Raw genomic sequence first — 22,190 nt, 5'->3', positions numbered from 1 at the left:
ACTTCCGTTAAAAAACTCAATATACCGCCCGTAACGTTTTAAGTTCGAAAACTGAACACTTACGTGGGTAGTTAAGTCACCTAAGGGGGAAATGGGGGTAGATGGAAATATAAAGTGTCTAGCAATCAGAAACGCATTATGTCGCCGAGGCACTGCCCCCACCCAGGCACTTTAGGGTACCTAGGCGTCTAGGTACGCTAGGTACGGAGTGTTTAGCCTAAGTAGCTCTAGGTTTTGCTAGATGGGCTTGCTTCGTTGCTGTATGACAGATTGTTGTGGCCGCAATTTAGGGTTGTTTGTCTAAAGTTGGCTGCTATTTAAATCCTCTATTATTTTTTACGCTAATTGTAGATTGAAATTCAATGTACCCACATAAATCCATAATTATGTATCTAAGTAGGTAGGTACATTGATCTAAACCGTAATACTGATGTGGAATTTTCTTAAGATGGGATATTTTATTATCATAACATAGACCTGCGAGCTTCGCTTCGCCTTAAATGGTTTAACCGTGGGAATTCAGTGAAAGTAGCCTACGTATGTGTTAATAGACGATATCAGATAACTGTATTACAAATTTTATATCTAACAAATTCGTCAGCCGTATTCCTCTGAAATATTAACTAACATCTATCCATCCATTCCTCTTTCAAACTTTATTATTTTACTAGGAATATAACAACGAAAAAATCTGCCCCCTCCCGCTCATTCTAATTTCAACTGACATTCATTCTAACGTCACGTGACGTGTGAATAAAAAAAAAGGTTTCTATCACACAGTCGCACTCACACACGCGCAGAATAGCGAAACGTTCAGAAACTAAAGTTAAATTTGCTAGTGATAGATATGCGAGGCGCGCGAGGAATGTAATTTTCGCGCGTTGAAGCGGCGGCCCCGCTGCCGCTGCCTCCTACTGAATTCTGCCCCCCTGGTATAGGCTAGGAGCGGGTGCATGGATAAATTATAGATTGGCGTTGTCTAATCAAAGAGCTGGCAGAATCCAGAAGCAGGGTTGCTTTTGAAGAAATCGTAGATATATAGAGAGTCGGCTGATTAACATCAACAATAGTAAATAGTTATCCAATTTTACTTAAGGGACTTACCAAGGGATTTATTTTGTTCTGTGACACGGTGTGACTCCCGAACGGTAGCAAGGGCAACGCGAGCTAATGAGTTTATAGTTAAGTAGCAGTCAATTATTTCAGTTAGGTAGTTCATCTCATGTAGTACTTATTACTTACATGGTTGATCTATTATATGTACACACACCCTTACCCTTGCGGGGTAGGCAGAGGTGCATTGCTGCACCCACTTTTCGCCAGAGTGTTCTGTTAGTCCCAATGTAATAGGGGGCGGGCCTATTGCCATTTTACGGGCACATCCAAGACCCGAGAACAAATATCTGTGTTTAAACAAATATCTGCCCCAGCCGGGAATCGAACCCGGCACCTTCGGCTCAGTAGTCAGGGTCACTAACCACTACGCCATTCGGTCGTATTATATGTATAGTTGTGCAATACTGATGCAATGGTATCTTATAATTATATTCTTATTTCAGTACGTTTTCCTCAAAGCTCGTCATTCCGGCAGCCAGCTCCCGGCGCGCGGCGCTCGCGTCGGACTGCCGGAAAATTGCTACAATGATTGTAAGTGGGAATTTCGAAATGAAGGAAATGTACTTAAACCCATCGCGCTGTCGAGACTTGCGCTGCTGGCCTGCTATGCGATCCTGGTAACTAGAGGCATGCCGACTGGTTTAATAGCTTGACTGTAACTATGTTTTAACAATTATATTTATCGAGATATATCGGCAGTTCATTTTCGTACAATTTAGACAGACCGTAACTTTTTATGTGTATTGAACGTAACCAGTAATCCTTCCAATGAGTTAAGTATCAAAATACAACATGTAAAATATTAAGAACTAGTTTTCCCTTGCTAACTTTCGTGTTTAAAGGATTTTCCCTTGAAAATTAGCCTATAGTAGGCCTCAGGGATCGTGTAAAATTAAATTCATTAAAAAATGAGAAAAACGACCTCACGTGATTAACGTGGACGGCCCCTAACTACCCACATTATTGATAAAATATTTGCAAATTACTTGAAGGTAAGCTTCCACCTATCGGTATTATTCGGTATCGTACGTATCGCACCAAACACATTGACATATATATTACTAGCGTAAGGACAGGGCCTGCCACTCAAAAAAATGGCACCCGCGCGTTGGCCCTAAAATCGTAATTTTAGGGCCAACGCTCCTCAGTCGACAGTTGTCTGTGGCCGAGAGATGGTCTTGTGAATCTTGTGATAAATATGTAGTTGTGTTGTGAAAGGCTGCAAAAACCATTATACGAAGGTCAATAAGAAACATCGAATATCGTATCATCGGTAATTACCATTAAATTAAGTAATAAACACATTATAAAGTGATAATTATTTTACTACCTAAGTCTACAATGGCCGCGCGCTGTAACGTTGTGCGGACGTCATTTTTTGTTGACTATCCTCCGAGAACATTTTCTTGTTGCACACACTTACGTTTTGGAGCGTGATTTTTAGTCCATTTGTACGGGACGCTCTACAGGTCTACAGCCCAAAACAGCTTTAATTTTAGTAGTTGGATTTGTCTTAAATTATTGATATGGCGCCGTCAAATAATAAAACAATGTCCGGGATGGTAAATTATTAACGCACGTACAAGGTTACGTGTCGTCAAGATAGTTGCTAGGCACTGACATAGTTCAAACAAATTATGACAGATGACAGTTATTTTGCTTGTATGAAGAAGGTTTGAGTGAAATGTTCTAAAGGGCGTATCCTTCCTTTTGAAATCATTGACCAAACGTATTGCCATAAATGCGCGAAGAAACGACTTCGGCGTCGGCAATGCCGATGAAGTGGACGCACTTGTGTGGATTTCTATACAAAGAATACTGAATGCGATGCGTCCGTTGGGTACGATGCCTTAAGGTGGACGCTTACCTTAAACTTATCATTTTTTATAAGTACCTATCATAAGAACTGGTGAACAATAATTAATTGCTTGCAACTTTCTGAAGGACATTTACAAGACAAATAGTTTATAGAGAGGTCTAAGTCAAGAGTCAGCAAGCGTAGTGTAATATGGCCTCAGTGGCCTAGTGGCCTCAGACATCAGGCTCTCTCGACCAAGGAACATGGCCTGGCACCTAGGTAACTGTAAGAAGCCCTTTGGTAGAAGGTGCTATCTGCAATGACTATCAATGGATATGTGAAGGCAAAGCCGATCTTAAAGTGCGAGGTATGAATGCTATAATTGCTAAATCTAATATTCTATGGCTGCGGTGGTGGTTAGTGACCCTGACTACTGAGCCGATGGTCCCGGGTTCGATTCCCGGCTGGGGCAGATATTTGTTTAAACACAGATATTTGTTCTCAGGGATGTGCCCGTAAAATGGCAATAGGCCCGCCCCCTATTACATTGGGACTAACATAACACTCTGGCGAAAAGTGGACGTGCAGCAATGCACCTCTGCCTACCCCGCAAGGGAGAACATTAACTACAAGGCGTGAGTGCGTGTGTGTGTGTGTGTAAGTACTGCGATATACCAACAAAGCTACCCGATAAGCATAGCCAGTATAATCCTAACTATATCCTAATCCTAACTATATAATAATATTATAAATGTGAAAGTAACTGTGTCTGTCTGTCTGTCTGTTACTCTTTCACGCCAAAATTACTGAACGGATTTGAATGAAATTTGGTATACATACGGTCTTGACCCTGGGAAAGAACATAGGCTACTTTTTATCCCGGGATTCCCACGGGAAAACTTTATAAGGCGAAGCGAAGCGCGCGGGAACAGCTAGTTATTAATATTTTTTATTTCGGGTGAAAACGTGACCAAACGATACAAGTAACGCCATCTGTTGGAGAGTAGCGAAACTGTTTACTGTTGGTTAATGTAGAGAGTTTCCCGCTATCACTCTCTACTAGAGATTTTGTTTATTTTTAGACATTTCTGTGAAATAATTTACTTACGTGTGAAAATATTGTAAGAATTTCAGTGTTGATAAAGCAGCCAGAAGTAAGACTTTAGCTATGACAAGCATTATATGATTCTAACATGGAAGGTATACCATATCCCTGCTTTCCAAAGTACCTTGCCCGTCAGTTGATACTTCTTCACTAATCTAACTGGGTACATCCATTCACTGTGGTTACAAACACTAGAGAACCAGAGTACCCAACCGACATAGCTTAAAGTCGCAAGCTGAACCGATGACCGGTGGGGCAAACGAATTCTCGAATGGAGACCACGAACAGCAAGCAAAAGCATGGGACGGCCCTCCGGCCCGCTGGACCTTTGGCAGGCGGCCGGTAGTGGCTGGATGAGGAAGGTCGAGGACAGAGTGTTGTGGCGCTGCTTCTTTGTCCAGCAGTAGACGACTACGGGCTGATGATGATGATGATGATGATGACAAACACTAGTCTAGCTCTAGTATTTGTCACCGCAGTGATAGGTTGTAACCAGTTGGATTAGTTAGAGAATAGCTCATGCTGACTGTCCAGCCCCCCTACTCTTGAAAGGCAATGTATTGCGTCTCAAGACGACCGAATGGCGTAGTGGTTAGTGACCCTGACTACTGAGCCGATGGTCCCGGGTTCAATTCCCGGCTGGGGCAGATATTTGTTTAAACACAGATATTTGTTCTCGGGTCTTGGATGTGCCCGTAAAATGGCAATTGGCCCGCCCCCTATTACATTGGGACTAACATAACACTCTGGCGAAAAGTGGGTGCAGCAATGCACCTCTGCCTACCCCGCAAGGGAGTACATTAGTACAAGGCGTGAGTGCGTGTTTTTTTTTTGTATTGCGTCTGTCTTGCGTTCCCAACATTTAAAAAATCATAACTTCTCTTCAGAGGGGTTTTCCCAAAAGTAAAATTACCAATATAATCAGCTAGGTAATGCCTATTTTGAGAAACAAAAACGCCAATAAATTACTTTTCGGCCAAAATCTAAAATAAATTCTTCATTCTGGGTAGTTTATTCTTAGTCTTAGGTTCTAAAAAAAGGCGTTATCTTGATGAACATTTATGTATTTTTATTTTTTGTAAAATCGATTATGAACTATGAAGAGAAGTTATGATTTTTTTAATGTTGACAACGCAAGACAGACGCAATACATTGCCTTTCAAAAGTAGGGGGCCAGGGCAGATAGATAGATATAATCATTGAAGTATAATGTACTAACATTATTAGTTCAATAGATATAATACACTCCCGGGTAATGAAAAAGTTTCACTCACAAAATTTATATTCCAAAAGACCCCAATTTTTTCAGAGACTTAATTTAAAATTGGAATAAAATATTAAGTAGGTACCGTTTTTAGTTGGTTATATCCTGAAGCTCTGATAAATGAACTTCAATGTTGCAGAAGTCGTCATTAAATTAGCCTTTTCCGTTTAGAAGTAGTTATTGGGTTCTTTTCTCAGTGGAACTTTTTCATTGCCCGTGAGTGTACCTAGATTACATTTTATTTGCACACCAAAATAATTTACAAGTTGTTAATTAATTAGAGTACAAAAGGCGGTCTTATCACTTAAAACGATCTATACCAGACAAGCTTTGGATGGTGGGCGTAGTTGAGAGATTAGAGAGATTCTAGGTAGGTACCTATTTATGCCAGCTATAGGTATCCAGACCGGACGTAGGTTTACAAGGTACCTAGAGTTGATACGTGACTCAAAGAGGCTTCTTTCATTGAGCACCTATTACTAGCAGCTGAGGTACACGCCTGATGGATGGACAATACTTATAAATAAACATTATCCGGACGCCATTTTGGAGACACTGCAATTATAACGCGATATAGTCCACCATCCCCGCCCTTTTCAAATTATTTCTGATATTTAGCTTGTCACACGTTCAATATGTGGAAGGACTTAATTATAGCCACCAAAAAGACACTTGTAAAAGAGTTATAAATATGCATAGGGTGAATTTGATGAGAATGGCTCCTCCTATCGAAGTTAAAATTGCTTGTTCCGTAATTATTCCATGCCACCGCCAATCCTATTCATTTTAAACCAATTAAGTAACGTTTTATTGTAGCGAGTAAACAAGTTTTTATAAAGACAGCTATTCCTATATCAAAAAGGGAAAGGAAATCTTGTAAATAGCTACCTATATATAGCAGCTATGCTATAGCAGAGCTGGTGCATGTTCATTGTTGTTAAAAGATAGTTTACAATGTACCTACTTAAGTATTTAGTAATAGGTATTTACTGTACTATTAAAAATGACTTCTAACTTTCATCTGTACTCAATGAAAAACCTACACTAAGCACCAGCTTTTTGATCCGTAGTTAACGTAACCATTGCTCAAAAATCGAAACCAACCAAATTTTATGCAGCATTCACGCTTGACACGTGATTTGACCAATGGTTAAAGTTAACTATCGTTTAAAAATCTGTCCCTAAGCTCAATGGACACAATTACAATAGGCACGCTGATATGCTATACCTCAGTGTTGGCCGCGTCATGAGAGCACAATGCGCAGGAGGCAGCGAGTGTTGCGCACGCGCACGCTTTGATCGCGCCGACTCACATCGCCGTGTGGAGGTGTTGAGGTTATTATACCTCGTTTCAGGTAATATAATTCCTGTAACAGTTCTCAATTTTCAGAATTACGTACAAATAGTTACGATTACGAAATTTGTGTCTATTAATTAGGAACATAATGGATAATATATTTATACCGCAAAACTCAAAACGTCTCCATAACGTCACAGGAATCATCTTAGTTGGAACGAAGTAAGTATACTTCTCTCTCTCTCTCTCAGCCTTCTGTAGTCCACTGTTGGACATAGGCCTCTCCTAACGATCGCCACCCCAAACGGTCACCCGCCATCTGCATCCAGCGGCTTCCCGCTACCTTCCGCAGATCATCAGACCAACGGGTTGGGGGGCGACCGACACGCCGTTTGCCGACACGGGGTCTCCACTCCAGAACCTTTCTACTCCAGCGGTCGTCGGCTCTGCGGGCTACGTGGCCAGCCCATTGCCACTTCAGCGTGCTAATCCTTTTGGCTATGTCGGTAACTTTAGTTCTACTGCGGATTTCTTCATTACGAATCCTATCTCGCAGGGACACGCCTAACATAGCCCTTTCCATAGCACGCTGAGCAACTCTGAGCTTGTGGATAAGCCCTTTGGTGAAGCACCACGTCTCGGCTCCGTAAGTCATCACTGGCAACACGCACTGATTGAAAACTTTTGTTTTCAGACACTGAGGTATGTTTTCAGTGAAGGAAGTATACTTACTTCCTGATAATCACAGCAACCGCTGACCACGCGGGCTGCTCTTCCTTCGAAATGCGAAGTTCGGAGTTCTCTCTTTCATATAGCGCGCTCCGTAGCTTTGTATTTCGACTACTTAATCTTGATTCTACAACCTATATACCTTCTTAGGTCTATAGGGGTGAAAAGTTTTCCATGCAATGCAAAACTAACGGTCGTATAGGAAGGATCAGTTGCTACGATTGAAAACCTACCCGTCTAGAACATGGATATTCCAAACAGAGTCGAGCTTCAGTTAAAATATTATCAAAATCAGGCATAGCATGAGAAAATAAACGAAACGCGAGGCATTTACAAAAAAACACCAGACTTATGAGCTCATTCAAGCAAATGAATTCAAAATAAATATATAAGTGAATAGCTGTGGTCCCTCACTCAATCAGAAATGCACCGATCAAAATGCAAAGCGTGCGTTTTGCTCGTTTTGCGGCCCATACCTACCAGGCAACCATAAACTCCAAACAAATTATACGCTTTTATTTTTAATTGCTACAGACTGCGGAGCCACCGTCTTGCAGCCAGGAGGCTCATGACCCTTCTATTTTTGAATTATGGCGCGCAGGCACGTGATTGGCTGGCAAACCCACGTTCCTTTCTACGGTGTATATTTTATAGTTATTAGTGGCCCATGAAATGGGGGAAGGTAGCGATAAAATCGAATGTAATGAAATAATTGCTGTTAGGCTGTCAGTGTAATCGTCTCGAGGAAGAATAAAGTAAAATAATAACTTTGTATGTGCTAACTGCTACTTACGGCACATCGTAAGTAACACACCCTACGTGGTAGGCAGATTCAACTGTTTTCTAGTTATAATAACCCTACCCTTACCTAACCATAATCTTTTAAATAATGGACCCTAGACCTGGAGTGGCACTCTCAAAGAAACACTCAAAAAAATGGGGTCGTATAAATTTTCGGAAAAACGCTTTTGAAGGGAAGTTATCGCTATACCTAGTTACAATAATAAGCTCTTCTAACCGCCTTAAATTTAATGAAAATACATAGATAAGTTACTAATTTTATTTTAATGTTTCGCATTGTTTATCAAAGGTCCAAAAATTCTAATAGGGCGTAATAAGTAGGTAAGTACACATAACTTACGTGCATATTTGGGACATCCTGGGGGTTACTCAAGTTATACTGATAAGTTTAGTTAAGTACCTACTATGGGAAGGAATCCTATGGTTAGAAGTTAGCTGAGTTACACATTTTCAATTAAAAATGGTTTGAACGAAATACCTAGTAGGCGGGTAGTATAGTTAGTTAGGTGGTTGCAAAAACATAATGGAAAAAAATCATGACCAAGAACAAAAGTTGTTCAGAATGAATCCCTCCAGAAAGTCGCCCCCTTTTGGCTGGGTACTTTTTCAACACTCTGTAGGTAGGTATCACCCCTCAACCCAAGTTGTGATTCACAACCCATCAGGTGCCCAGTGCCCACTGCTGGGGCACGGGTTTCCTTACAAGGAAGGGTTTCAGGCCTAGTCCACCACGATGGCCTAGTGGCCTAATACATTTTCATCGTGTACGTGAAGTAAAAATCGTCGAGTAATTTTGTATGAAAATATGAACAGCGCCCCTAGCGGTCGGTAGCAGAACTGGTAGAACTAAAATTATCCTACAAAATTCATCGAAAGTCAAAGTCAAAGTCAAAGTCAAAATTTTTTATTCATCGTACAAATATAAAATTTTCTGATGAACGTCAATTTTTACAAATTACTCTCCGTTCGGATAAGGGGGGGCTCTTTCTATCTAAGGAGAAGAACGGAGGCAAGAAACTCCTGAGCCATCTTTTCAAAAAAAAGACTTAAAACTAGTTGGTATACAATAGGTACTTATAAGCTTAATAATGATTATTATAATAATATGAGCAGAGCTAACTACTTATCACAGCCATGCATTAACGTCCTCTAAGTAATCATCAATTTTATAATAAGCTTTTTTACAGAGTTTCTCTTTAATGTAACACTTAAACTTATTCTCTGGCATTTGAGCAACTTCTGTTGGAAGCTTATTATAAAATCTAATACAGTACCCTAAAAACGATTTATTAACTTTCGCCAGACGCATCGCTGGAAAAGCCAGCTTATGCTTGTTCCTAGTATTAATGTCATGATTACTGCCAATTGTATCAAAAGTTGAAATATTCTTTCGTACATACATTAAATTGGAAAAAATGAACTGACATGGAACTGTAAGGATGTTAATTTCTTTAAATAGTTCTCTCAATGAATCCCTGGAACCTAGTTTGTATATAGAGCGGATGGCTCTTTTCTGTAATACAAATATAGTTTCAATATCAGCGGCTCTACCCCAAAGCAAAATGCCATACGACAATAAGCTGTGGAAATAACTAAAGTAAACTAATCTGGCGGTTTCAACGTCGGTCAGTTGTCTAATTTTCCGTACAGCAAAAGCTGCGGAGCTCAACCTTCCAGCCAATTTTTCAATGTGAGGTCCCCACTGTAACTTTGAATCTATAGTCATCCCAAGAAAGACAGTATCATTAACTAGGTCCAATTTATTCCCATCTAGAATAATGTTAGTATCGCATTGTCTAACATTCGGCAGTGTAAATTTAATACATTTCGTTTTCTTAGAATTCAATAGAAGATTATTAACGGTAAACCAATCGTGTATGTCAGATAGAATATAATTAATTTCATTAAAATTATTTTCACTTCTTTTAACTTTAAAAAGCAAAGAAGTATCATCAGCAAATAAAACTATATTAGTCAATTTTTCAACCATAAAAGGCAAGTCATTAATATAAATGAGGAATAAAAATGGTCCTAGAATAGATCCTTGAGGGACGCCTATCTTTACATGAGCCCCCTGTGATTTAGTATTGTTAATATCGACCCTTTGTTGCCTCTTGTCTAAATATGAAGCTATCAAATCTAAAGCCTTTCCTCCTATTCCATAGTATCTCAGTTTCGAAATTAAAGTCTGATGGTCTACACAATCAAACGCCTTCGACAGATCACAGAAGACTCCAATAGCATCGTGATGGTCTTCCCAGGCGTCAAACATGTGCTTAATTAACGCAGTACCGGCATCGGTTGTTGATTTGCCTTTTGTAAAACCATACTGTTGGCTATGAAACAATCGAGCTTCATTGAAATGCAAAAGCATCTGATTGAGTATGACCCTCTCAAATATTTTACTCAAAACTGGAAGAACCGAGACAGGCCTGAAATTTGCAGGGTCCTCCATATCCCCACTCTTGAACAGAGGTATAATTTTACTCAATTTCATAAGATCTGGGAACACACCTTCAGCGATACATTTATTAAAAATGTTAGCCAAAATTGGGGCGATTTTATTAATAATAGAAAGAACAAATTTAACTGACATTCCCCACAAGTCTTCAGTTTTCTTCATATTTAAGGACTGAAATGTTTTTATAATAGTTAATGTATTAATATATCTGAATTTAAATTCCTTATCGGTTGAAGGTGCGTTCTCCTTCGCCAGGGTTTCAGCTAATGTAGCTGAAGAATCTAGGTTGCAAGTAGTCTCTAAAGGAATGTTCGTAAAAAACTCTTCAAAGACTCTCGCCACCTCGTCATTTGATGTTATTATGTCATTGCCTACCTTTAAAGATAAATTAGTCTCGCGTGTTCGATTCCTCCCCGTTTCGTTATTAATTATATTCCAAATGGCCTTAGATTTGTTAGCCGAGTCTTTAATCTTGTTATTAATAAAAATTGTCTTCGCACAGTGACAGACACATTTGTACATTTTGCTATATTTCTTCACATAAGATTGAAAGTCAGGGCGGAGTATGAATGTTTTCATCTCATACAGATCATATAATGTCGCCCTGCTTTTGCGAATACCATCTGTAGCCCAGTCACAAAATTTAATTTTATTGTCTATCAAAACTTCCTTCGTTTTAAAATTACTCTCAAACTCATCAGCTATTATCTTAAATAAGTTAGTATACATCTCATTAGAATTGCAATCTACTTTAACCTTCGGAAGTTTTTCGTCTAGTTTCTTCAAGTAATTGTCAATTTTCTTTGTAGTAATCGGTCTGCATCTCACCTTAGTTTTATTTGTCTTGTCAGTGTTTACTAAGGTAATGGTCTGCCCACTGTGGTCTGACCTCAGACAATTTATCACACTACTGTCTTTAAACTCACAGTTACAGAATATGTTATCTAGACAAGTGGCAGACGTGGATGTAATTCTAGTTGGTTCCAGAAAGACATTAAAAAGATTAAATGATTTAAAAAGTAACAGTAATTTCGACCCATTAGGAGAGTCACTTAATAGGTCAACATTAAAGTCACCACACACTATTACTTCCTTTTTACTATTGGAAGCTAACCTTAGAACATCCTCCATGACAGTCTCAAAGGTAATGAAATCACCAGTAGGTGGCCTGTAGGTACATACTATTATATACTTGTTTAGCTCTGCACATGAAATTTCTATATGGTGTTTAACAGAAAGAGCAACTATGTCCTTTCGTTCTTTACATTTACAATTTTCTTTAAGAAATATAAGTGACCCGCCATGCTCGTTGCACTTTCTGTTAAAACAGCTTATAAGTTTGTAATTTTTCAATTGGAACATCATTTGATTCTCGTCTAACCAATGTTCTGTGATACATAAACAATCAATGTTAAATTTTTCCGAAAATAGTTCTATTTCTAACAATTTAGAAGAAAGACTCTGAATATTCTGATGTACCAATTTAAATTCATTCTTAAATGTCTTGTCCTTTAATATTTTTGAGCCGAGAGAGCAGTGAACTGAATCAATCTTTATATCAACGCTATGATGCTCTCCCGTTGTCTGGGAATCTAATTTAAATCTACTGTACTATTACTATTATCAGTATTACTACTGACGGTGTCAATAGGGACACAAGTTTTCTTCGTTATAATGCTTATAACTGAGTTAATAAGATGAGCTACTTCTGTAGCTAGACGTCGTTTCTGATTTGAGGACAAAAATAAACTCGCCCAAGTCAATTTAAAATTATCTACGTACAAATTAGTATCAAAGAAATTGATACAGTCGGATTTATAACATGCATTGTACATTATTTTATTTAGGCTACATGTCATATAATTGCATTTGTCGGGCAGTGTGCATGAGTAAGGAAATGCACAAACAAATACATGTTTAGCAGGAAGGCCTTCTAATATAGCAAAACTTCTATGTATGTCAGACTTTGACACCCCTAAACTATTTCCCACCATAATAAATATAGTTTTTGTTTTGTCAGTGTGTGACCTCTCTGAAATCAATTTAACTATTTGTCCGAATGTAAGTTCTGGGTAACAATAATTAACAACTTTTCCATTTACATGATTACCCAACATGTGCCCGAAATCCTTGCCAAGCCTATCGGAATATACAACTGTGCTGTAATCCTCGCTTGAACTGCTACTACTTGTAGTAAGCCTTGTCAAGGAAGTGGGTGCCATCTTAGGTAACTGCTTATTGCCTACTATTCTACTTGCTGCCTGAGCATAGGTGGGTTTCCTATGTAATTTCTTAGTGGAGGCCTGAAAAACATCTGCAGCCGCCGATGCGCTCTGGATGACCCCTGAGGATGGCGCGGCCGTCGGGAGGATGGTGGTGGCCGCCAGGAGTCTGGTGGTGGCCCTCGGGAGGATGGTGGTGGTCCCCGAGAGTCCGGTGGTGGTCCTCGAGAGACCAGTGGTGAGTCCAGTGGTGGCCAACGGGATGCTGGTGGTGGCCGCCAGGAGTCTGGTGGTGGCCCTCGAGAGACCAGTGGTGAGTTCAGTGGTGGCCAACGGGATGCTATTTGTGGCCTCCGAGGTGGTGGTGGTGGCTTCCGGAGATGCGGTAGAGGCTTCAGCAGATGAAGACTTCTCCGGCAGCATCCCAACCCGAACTAAGCCCACACTTCTCAGCACCAGCAGCTGGTTTTCATACTCCACAGTTCTCTGGTCTAGGGCAGACTTCAATGTGGCCAGCCTAGACTGTAGCATGGCAATGTTGAACTCGCACTCTTGGTTGTTGTCTGCAAGTTTCTGGTTGTAGTCCGACATCTCTTCTTCATATTTATTCACCAGTAGTTGTAGTCTCACTCTATCCTTTTTCAATGGAAGGTGCGTCTTATGCTTTTTCAATGCTCGCTCAGACTTCCTAATATATTTATTTATTTTAATATATTTTTTAAGCCTGTTTGCACCTTTGATATTGATTGATTTTCTTGGAGTAGTGAGGTCTATTGTTGGCATAGGGGTGTGATGTAGGGTGACTAATTCATCGTACAATGCCATTGTCTTATTTGTTTCTTCGCTTGCATGTGCTTCATTTATTTGCTGGATTTCTGTGTGTGCTTCAGCCAGTTGATTCTCCAGGCTGCAGATCTTTGTCAAGGCAGCTTCATGTAAATCCTGACACTCTGTGTTTGATCTCAGTACAATCTCCAGCTCATCACATTTGCCTTGTAAGTCTTGTAAGCTTGGAAGCTAGCTCGAGTAATTTTACTTCACGTTCACGATGAAAATTTATGCGACACCCTCTCTAACTAAGCTTCACGACTTCACGACTGCTGCCGAAAAAGCAAACGGGACCCACGGCTTAACGTGCCACCCAAAGCACTGAAGTCAATGATCAGTTACGTTACGATGATGGAAGCTAGCTCGTCAGGACGATTCTGTTATAATATATTTTCAAAAAACTGTTTCATTTATACTTCATAAAACACTATTCTGAAAGACATTGGAATATTTTATTTAGTTTCTGAACTTCTTTACTGCTTTAGCTTATCTTCTGTGTTTCCGAACGCACCCTGTTATGTCATTGCTCCGTCTTGTATCTGTCACTGTCACTGTCAAAATCATAATAAAAGTTACGCAAGAGCCAGGCAGAGCGCTTGTTTTTGTGAATTTTATTAAAAATTTTCAATAAAATAAATGTAACTATTATTTATGTAACAGTCTGAGTAAATCGCGCAACAATGTCTTACGTTTTAGTGCGTCGGTTACGACAAACGTCGCTGTTTTCCCAACTAATTCGTGTGGAATCAACTATGACGAACCTCACCCAGGAAGAGTTAGTTTTCCGTCCTCCTGTGACTCACTGGAGCAAAGTGATCCGAGATGCGGAGAAAATTGTGGGCTATCCGACCTCCTTCATGAACCTACGATGGCTTTTAAGTGATGAGTTTGCGAATATGGCCTCTTATTTGAGAAAACTTGTGAGTACATTTTTTGGTTATGTTTTGATTTTATTCCAATAGAGGGCAAATATTGTGGTCCCCGACCCTTGTGTAGTTAAGGTGACCTTGGATTATGAATGCTTATGTGCAAATCCTTGCATGCAGGTCAGTGTTAAGTCTTATATAATTGGTGATCTTGAGGCCAAGGTTAATAAGCAAGGCTGTATGAACAACTTCCTGTTTCTCAGTTTTGGTAAACAATAAAGTTGATTAACTTGAAATTTCTTTAAATATTTAAGTGATTATGAGTTGCACTTAGAAGATGAACTGTAATTAAATAATTTAACTGATAGCTAAGAGGAAAGATAGTATGGATAGCCGAAGTTGTATTTTATTAGATTAGATTTTCAATTAAATCATCATTCAATCTCATTAACAGACATAGAAGAACATATTCAAGCCAACACAAAATTTAAACCTAATAAAAAATTATAATAATGATGTCACTCCAAAATCCGAGTTTGAGTCCAGTTGTGTGGCTCTTTCATCACTTTGAATTATTATAAAAGTTATGGAATAAAGAGTGCTGTTCATAAACTTGGACTCAACTTGTTAATTTATTGACCTCAATGGGAATAGGAATACGTTCAGGAGACCACAACTTATGTTTGTCAATTTATTTGTCCTCAGGTTGGCAGCAATCACCCAATACTGCAAACAGCCAAAACAGTCCTCTACAACGAACAGAACAACCTGCAGCCGTGGGGCCTCGTCATCCTGCTCCTGTCCAACGCAGTCACTCCCACCACACAAGCTCTGCAGGCCGGCAACCTCGCAGAGAACCAGAGAATACTGGCTGAGCTGACAGAAATGATACGAACAGGCCACTACGTACACAGAGGCCTTCTAAACACACCTGTAGAGGAACGAGGAAATGTCACAGACACAGCCATGTTCGGAAACAAAATAGCACTACTCATTGGTGACTACTTACTCGTAACAGCCAATGGGATGCTTGCAAGGCTAAAGAACCAGGATTTGTCATATCTCATTTCTACTGCATTGAGAGATATGAGTGAAGGAGAGTTCTTTGGTGAACGAGACAAGCAGAACATGCCACTGCCCGGTGCACCGCTCACAGGGAAGGGCACTGATGAGTACCACATAACCAGTGACTCATTACCGCTAGTGGTGAAGGATACGTTAGGGCACCCAGTCAGAGAGTGGACGGTTCGGACGTTATTCAGTGGTGGTAGTTTATTTGGGAGAGGGTGCCAGGGTGCCCTGCTGCTGGCAGGGCAAACATTAGAAGAACAAGAAATGGCATATCTTTTTGGTTGTCATTTGAACCTAGCGTGGCAAGCCGGCAGTGAGTTACAGAAGCTTACATCGAATAACCAATTTTCTTTGGTAAGTGCACCAGTTCTGTTTGCTCTGAATAAGAATCCAGATTTATATCATTTTATAGTGAAAAATAAGGAAGATGTGTCTCAAGTTGATTATGAGAGGTTGAAGTGTGAAGTGCTGGCCACAGATGCGGTAGAACGGACTAAATCTCTGTATGAGGAGAATGCTAGCAAAGCTGAAAATTATATCAAAGAGTTTGGTGACAATAAATCAATTGATACAGTGCGAAAATTAATAAACACTTTTTAAATGAAGTTGTTATTAGTTTAGTGAGAGTAATAATTTAATGTATAGCCGAAATTGTTTTTGTTTACCGAGTTTACAAAGTACAAAAAGTTTTTATAAGCGTATATATTGTGATTTAGATATCGATCTATCTACTATCATGTAAATGTGCTTTGAAAAAAAACATACTTATGTATAAAACATTGTGTAGTCAGTCAGCAGCACAAACAAAAACCTGATCCTAAATTATACGTTATTTTACTTAAATGTAAAATTACCTACACAACTATGATAAGTTAAATTGTGATAAATACATTTATGTTGTTGTTAAATTGTTGACACTGTTTTATTTTCTTCATGTATATTTCATATACTAGGCTGATAAGTGGCTACATCAGGAACCCTGAGAATGCAACACTCAATTTGTTGTTGCTGCTAAGAGATCTCTGCTCCTGAAAGCTTCAGACCCGAATAAAACCACCGTCTCCTGCTTATGGTCCCAATGTGTCTAATTGGTATGTCGCCTGAAGAAGAAGAGACAAGATTTTATAGTTATACCTAACCCTATGCCGAGCCCTGGAGGCCTTGCACAGGGCGCAAGACTCACACGTCAAGACGTGACAAAAGATTTCCGTTGCGTGATGTGAGTGAGCGCGACGTAAAACTTTTGTAACGTCTTGGCGTGCGCGTCTTGCGCCCTGTGCTAGGTCTATGGAGGTGTTACATTTGTTTTTGATTATTTGACGTCCTCGCGGTAATAGAACAAAAATGGTTTTATTATGAATATAATCACTTTATTTCATCCCAAAATCACGTCTCCATATAATCCAGAGTTTCAGCGTGTATGGTCATCGCCATCTTCTGCAGTGAACACTTGGCATCCTCCACCAGAAACTTGTCACTGTATTTCAAAATGGCCGCCAATTCCTCATCCAGCATCAGTGTAATATACTCCATGGCTCGCGTCCCGCGCACAGCGTAATACAACTGCTTGTGCTGTACCGGCTTCTTCTCCAATTTACACTCCATGATGTGCCCATAAATAGTCGGATACTCCCACAAAGCAACCGTCAAAGGTGCCCCAACTAAAGAGTACGAATATGGATGAATGAAAAAGTCTTTGATATCCAAAGACAACTGCCACATCAATGCCAAGTGTCCTCCTAGCAGATAAGCATTCTTCTCCGCCTCAGCTCCCCTATTCGCCAGCTTCATTGCCGCTTGGCAACCTTTTCCCAGAATGCTGCCGGAATTAAGCATGGTCCTTAACACCCATTCCTGTCTTCCACGCCCTAAGAAGTCATTAGACCCTAGTTTTTCCAGATTATTCTCGTTTTCCCAATCGTAAGTGAGGTTGATGTTGGTTGCTTTGGGCTGGCTGGGGAATGGGTTGTGTTCCTCATCTCTTTCTCCGAAGAAGTCTCCCTCAGTGAGGTCCCGCAGCCCCGAGGAGATGAGCTGGACGACCTCGTGGTTGTGGAGGTCCCCGAGCTGCTTGAAGCAGGTCGCCAGGAGGTAGTCCCCTGCGGATACGAGGGAAGTTAGGTAACTACAAGAATGAGATGGCTAGAATTGAAGTACCTACTGCCAGTTTTGTAGCCTGCCAGGACCTTCTACTACTGAGCACCACTCGGCTAGTATTAGGTGCAATGAAAGCTGGCCCGTCTCAGGCAGCATTGTCATTCTGAGAGAAGACAGGTTTCTTTTCCCTAGACTGTAATAGAATATCATAAACATGGCAGGGTACCGGTCAGCAGAACGATCTTGTTCCCGTACAGAAGGTCGTCGTACTTCTTCCCGTGCTTCTCCTGGCCCGCGAGGTTGACCATGGTCTTGTGCACCATGTGGCCCGTTCTCTTCATCTCCACGATCTCGGCTAGAGCACTGTTGAAAGAGGATATAGATCCGTTCACTGACAAGAAGGCTCCAAATGGATTAATCCAAATGGGGTGTTGCTATACGTGACTGAATTCCCTCCGGAATACATTTAGGACACAGCGAATCTCGTGAGAAAAGCAAGTATAAAATAAACGGCATTTTCAACCTGACCATGACCACTAGGCCATCCTAACTGGATGGCTCATGTTTACACATTGTCAATGTTCTCATCAATAAAGCAAGGTTAATTTCGTTATCATCAATTATGCCAAGGCACCCAAACCCTCACCGTTGAGCATGCAGCACCCCCGAGTCACACTCCGCCCTCGTGGCCTCGTCAGGGTCCACTCCAGCAGCTCTGGAGACCAGCAGGATGATCAGTCCCACCGACTGGAGGGAGCTCTTCGAACCAATCAGGAGATTCTTCGCGGATTTCAGCAGCGGGTGGTTCGTGCCTACCTGAAACGGTGGTTCAGGAATATCTTCTGTTACATGATTTTCGGGGTGGATTTGTGAAAAGATGGAATCGTCAAGTAATAGAGGGTGATCAGAGGGTTCCTCTGGGGAACACTCTGTCTTATAGATAGATAGATAGATAGGTATGTTCAGTCTACCACATCACTCGTTTAAATTTTGTTGATGAGTAATGTACTGGATAATTATGTAAGCAGACCTACCAACTTCCTCAAATGTATAGCGGTGTTAGCAATCTCATCATTAAAGAGCCAGCGCAGGTTTAAGAACGAGGTAGGATAGCCGACTATCTGTTCTGCCTCGGAGACCACATTTCGCCAGTCCAACTGCTCTCTGCGGCCTAACTCCAAGCCGTCCTTCGAATACCATCTGAAACCATTGTACGCTGAAAAACTTAACTGGAAACAAGTGTTTTTGAAGCATTTCAGGCCGCTGTTTAGCACTACTCGATTTGTTTTGTACATAGTTTTATATAGGTGAGCAGATAATATTGATTTTATAAACATTGCTATGGTTTCGCTGAATATTGGAGTGTCAATTTGACTTGATTTGACTGACAGAATTCAAACTCCCTCTGAAATTCAGAAAGAAACTGAAGACCGGCATTGACCGGCATAGTCGGTAGTACTCTACATTCAGAATGTACTCTGTGCTCTACATCCTCTCGGTAAGGTTCGAAAACTCAATTTCATGAATTACAGAGAAAAACCGGACCACTAAAAAGCAAACGCAAACCTCAAAACAAAATGACCTACTAGTCCAGTCAATGAATGACTCAAAATTAGGTGTAGAGTGCGTGAGCAGGTAACTAAGCGATTCCTTCAGAAACTTGTTCAGGGGGCTTAGGTTGTTAACATACCAAAAGTCCTGACTCCTAGGTGATGAGCGGGGGGAAGGAGGGGGGGATAAAGGTACGAATTTTTGGTTTTTAGCTTATATCTCGAAAACGGTGCATCGGAAAGAAATATTTTCTACTAATGAAATGGAGCTCTTAAAATTGTCTAAAACTTTTATATCATATGTTTTTTTCAAATTCCTAACCGTTTTCGAGCTATTACCCTCGGAAAAAGTTGAGATTTACAAGAAAAATTGATTAATGTCAAAACATTCATAAACATTGCATCATAGTGTCTAAACCTATTCATAATAGAATAAAATGAAGAGGAAAGAAGTTGTAGATTTTGAATTCCCTTTTAGAATATATATAGATATGCTGGTTAATGTCCAACCCACCTAAAGTTACAGCTATTTTACTTACACTTAAGCTTACTAACTCGGTGAGTTATGTCAGTGAATTTAGCAAAATTCAAGTTTAAAATAGCTGTAACTTTAGGCGGGTTGGACATTGACCAGCATATGCATATATATTCTAAAAGGGAATTCAAAATCTACAACTTCTTTCCTCTTCATTTTATTCGTTAATGAATAGGTTTAGACAATATGATGCAATGTTTATGAATGTTTTGACATGAATGATTTTTTCTTGTAAATTTAAACTTTTTCCGAGGGTAATAGCTCGAAAACGGTTAGGAATTTGAAAAAAACATATGATATAAAAGTTTTAGATAATTTTAAGAGCTCCATTTCATTAGCTGAAAATATTTCTTTCCGATGCACCGTTTTCGAGATATAAGATAAAAACCAAAAATTCGTACCTTTACCCCCCCTCCTTCCCCCCGCTCATCACCTAGGAGTCAGGACTTTTGGTATGTTAACAACCTAAGCCCCCTGAACAAGTTTCTGAAGGAATCGCTTAGTTACCTGCTCACGCACTCTACACCTCATTCCTTGACTGGGCTATACCGACTATCGACTGAAGAAATAGTTGAATTCGAGTTCGAGAGGGGATGGTCCTCAATACTAAAATATCTCAGTAATATTAACACGTAATTTATTGATTTTTATATCCCATTTTATTATTAATATGGCATCTTATTATAACTTGAATATTAAAACGAACTTATGCTCGCCATTATCTTAATGCATCTTGGGTTTCAAAGTTTCGGAGAGGTCATGTATTTTTGCAATAAAAACAATTTAATGAGAACTTACAAGTGCAAAAATGATCGTTTTAACCTGAGAAATTGAGAATTCCTTCCTTTCTTATCTTTTAAACTAATTTGTTGTAGGTAAATGTTATAAGTAACGCAAGTAAGATAGGTAAATTCGTTTTATTAAATTAATTAAAAATTTAATTTAAAAAATGTTTATTTAAATTTAGCGTGTCGGTGACAAACACTAGTGCTGGTTTAGGGTTTATTTCACCATACGGTAAACGATTCATCACAACCCATCACGTCCCCAACTCCCCACTAATAATGGGGCACAAGTCTGCTTCCTGGAAGGGTACTTAGGCCTAGTCCACCACGCGGACGCAGCAGTGCAGATTGAGTGACACCTACACATGCTATAGGACGAAGGTAGCGAAAGGAGAAAGGATTAACCAGTCTGAAATCGAATTCTGGCTCAAAGAATATCTCTGGCTATGCAGCGAGGTGCAGCCAGCATTATTGGAACCTTTGAGCCAGGTCGATAAAAGGTATTTTTGATTAGGTTAAGTAGTTTGTAATTTGCATGTTTATTTATTAATTAATATTATTTTACACTCTGAAATTCGTCATTCACCCACAGAACTGTAGGTACCTATTCTCGGTTTAGCGAGCTGTAGAGCGCCCCCCAGTTACAGTTTAAGAAAGTCCAAGGTGTGAGGTAGGTATATCTGTCGCATGCAACTGGTTTAATCTCCTGTTTGATTGAACCGCTAGCCCGTTCATTGGATGACGCTACTCAGTTGAATGACTAAAGAACAACTCGTCAAGTGGTTGACTGTAACGTCCAACGTCTTGACTGAACGTTATTCAGCGAAGTCGTTAAATGGGATATAGTATAGCAACTTTGTAATGACTGGTTAGGATGAACATGACCAGACAAGAGTCAACAAAAAGACTATTTTACAAAGCTCTCATCTCACAAATTAACTAAACAATAACAATAAACGTACAGTGCTCCAAAATTGATAATGCGCATAGAAATCTTTGACAGATCGGTTGTTTTCGATTATGTGACATATGATATTCACTTCTATTTCTTTCGAACAAGGTGCAAAATGCAAGTGTTTTTTTTAAGGCTCTTACGATTTAATGATTCGGTTGTGAAGATCTGCATGTGCATTATTAATTTTGGACAAGTGTACCTTGATATTGTTGTTCATAATGATCCATTTTCAGCACATTTTTTCCTTGAAACTATCCGCCGACGGTGTAATAATAGATAAATCCATGTTGTCACACAATTTTAACATAAATAACGCACTTTAAAGCTAATTTATTTGCAAAAAATAACAATACAAGTGCTTTTTGTGTCAGCTGTTCGCTGTTAGACGCCATATTTGTTTTATTCACCACCTGACTGATTTTAAGTCCGCTAACTAGTTGGACGTTTTGTGACGCTTGTACATTCAACGTTCGGCCTAGTCATACAACTGAATAGCGTCATCCAATGAACGGGCTAGCGGTTCAATCAAACAGGAGATTAAACCAGTTGCCTGCGACATATCTAAGTATATTTTTACTTTAAAAAACACCTCAGTAGGTGCAATTAAAAAAGCACATGCTGTTATTAACTCGGATTTTAATCGTTGACCTTTTTTATAATTACAATACGAATAGGCAATGCGTTTGACTAAAAAACGAAGAAAAGGATTG

General features: G+C 39.8%; 2 protein-coding genes across 2 annotated transcripts; one reads left to right on the top strand and one right to left on the bottom strand.

Annotated features, from left to right (window-relative positions):
* The first annotated feature begins 14,167 nt into the window (after positions 1–14,167).
* On the top strand, positions 14,168–16,470 carry LOC105393346 (all trans-polyprenyl-diphosphate synthase PDSS2). Its single transcript, XM_011565089.3, has 2 exons — positions 14,168–14,541; positions 15,193–16,470. Exons 1-2 carry the CDS (start codon positions 14,302–14,304, stop codon positions 16,156–16,158), a joined length of 1,206 nt encoding a protein of 401 aa, XP_011563391.3. The 5' UTR covers positions 14,168–14,301; the 3' UTR covers positions 16,159–16,470.
* Positions 16,471–16,903: 433 nt separating this feature from the next.
* Positions 16,904–19,021, bottom strand: LOC105393345 (all trans-polyprenyl-diphosphate synthase PDSS2). The gene is made up of 4 exons (XM_011565088.3): positions 18,690–19,021; positions 18,302–18,471; positions 17,882–18,018; positions 16,904–17,657 (listed from the first exon to the last, which is right to left on the bottom strand). The coding sequence occupies exons 1-4, from the start codon at positions 18,990–18,992 to the stop codon at positions 16,945–16,947; spliced, it is 1,323 nt and encodes a 440-aa protein (XP_011563390.3). The 5' UTR covers positions 18,993–19,021; the 3' UTR covers positions 16,904–16,944.
* Positions 19,022–22,190: the final 3,169 nt, after the last annotated feature.

Source organism: Plutella xylostella, chromosome 25 (assembly GCF_932276165.1).
Source record: "Plutella xylostella chromosome 25, ilPluXylo3.1, whole genome shotgun sequence".
NCBI lineage: Eukaryota > Metazoa > Arthropoda > Insecta > Lepidoptera > Plutellidae > Plutella > Plutella xylostella.
The sequence above is the reverse complement of the archived record's forward strand: the minus strand, read 5'-3'. Positions and strand labels throughout refer to the sequence as shown.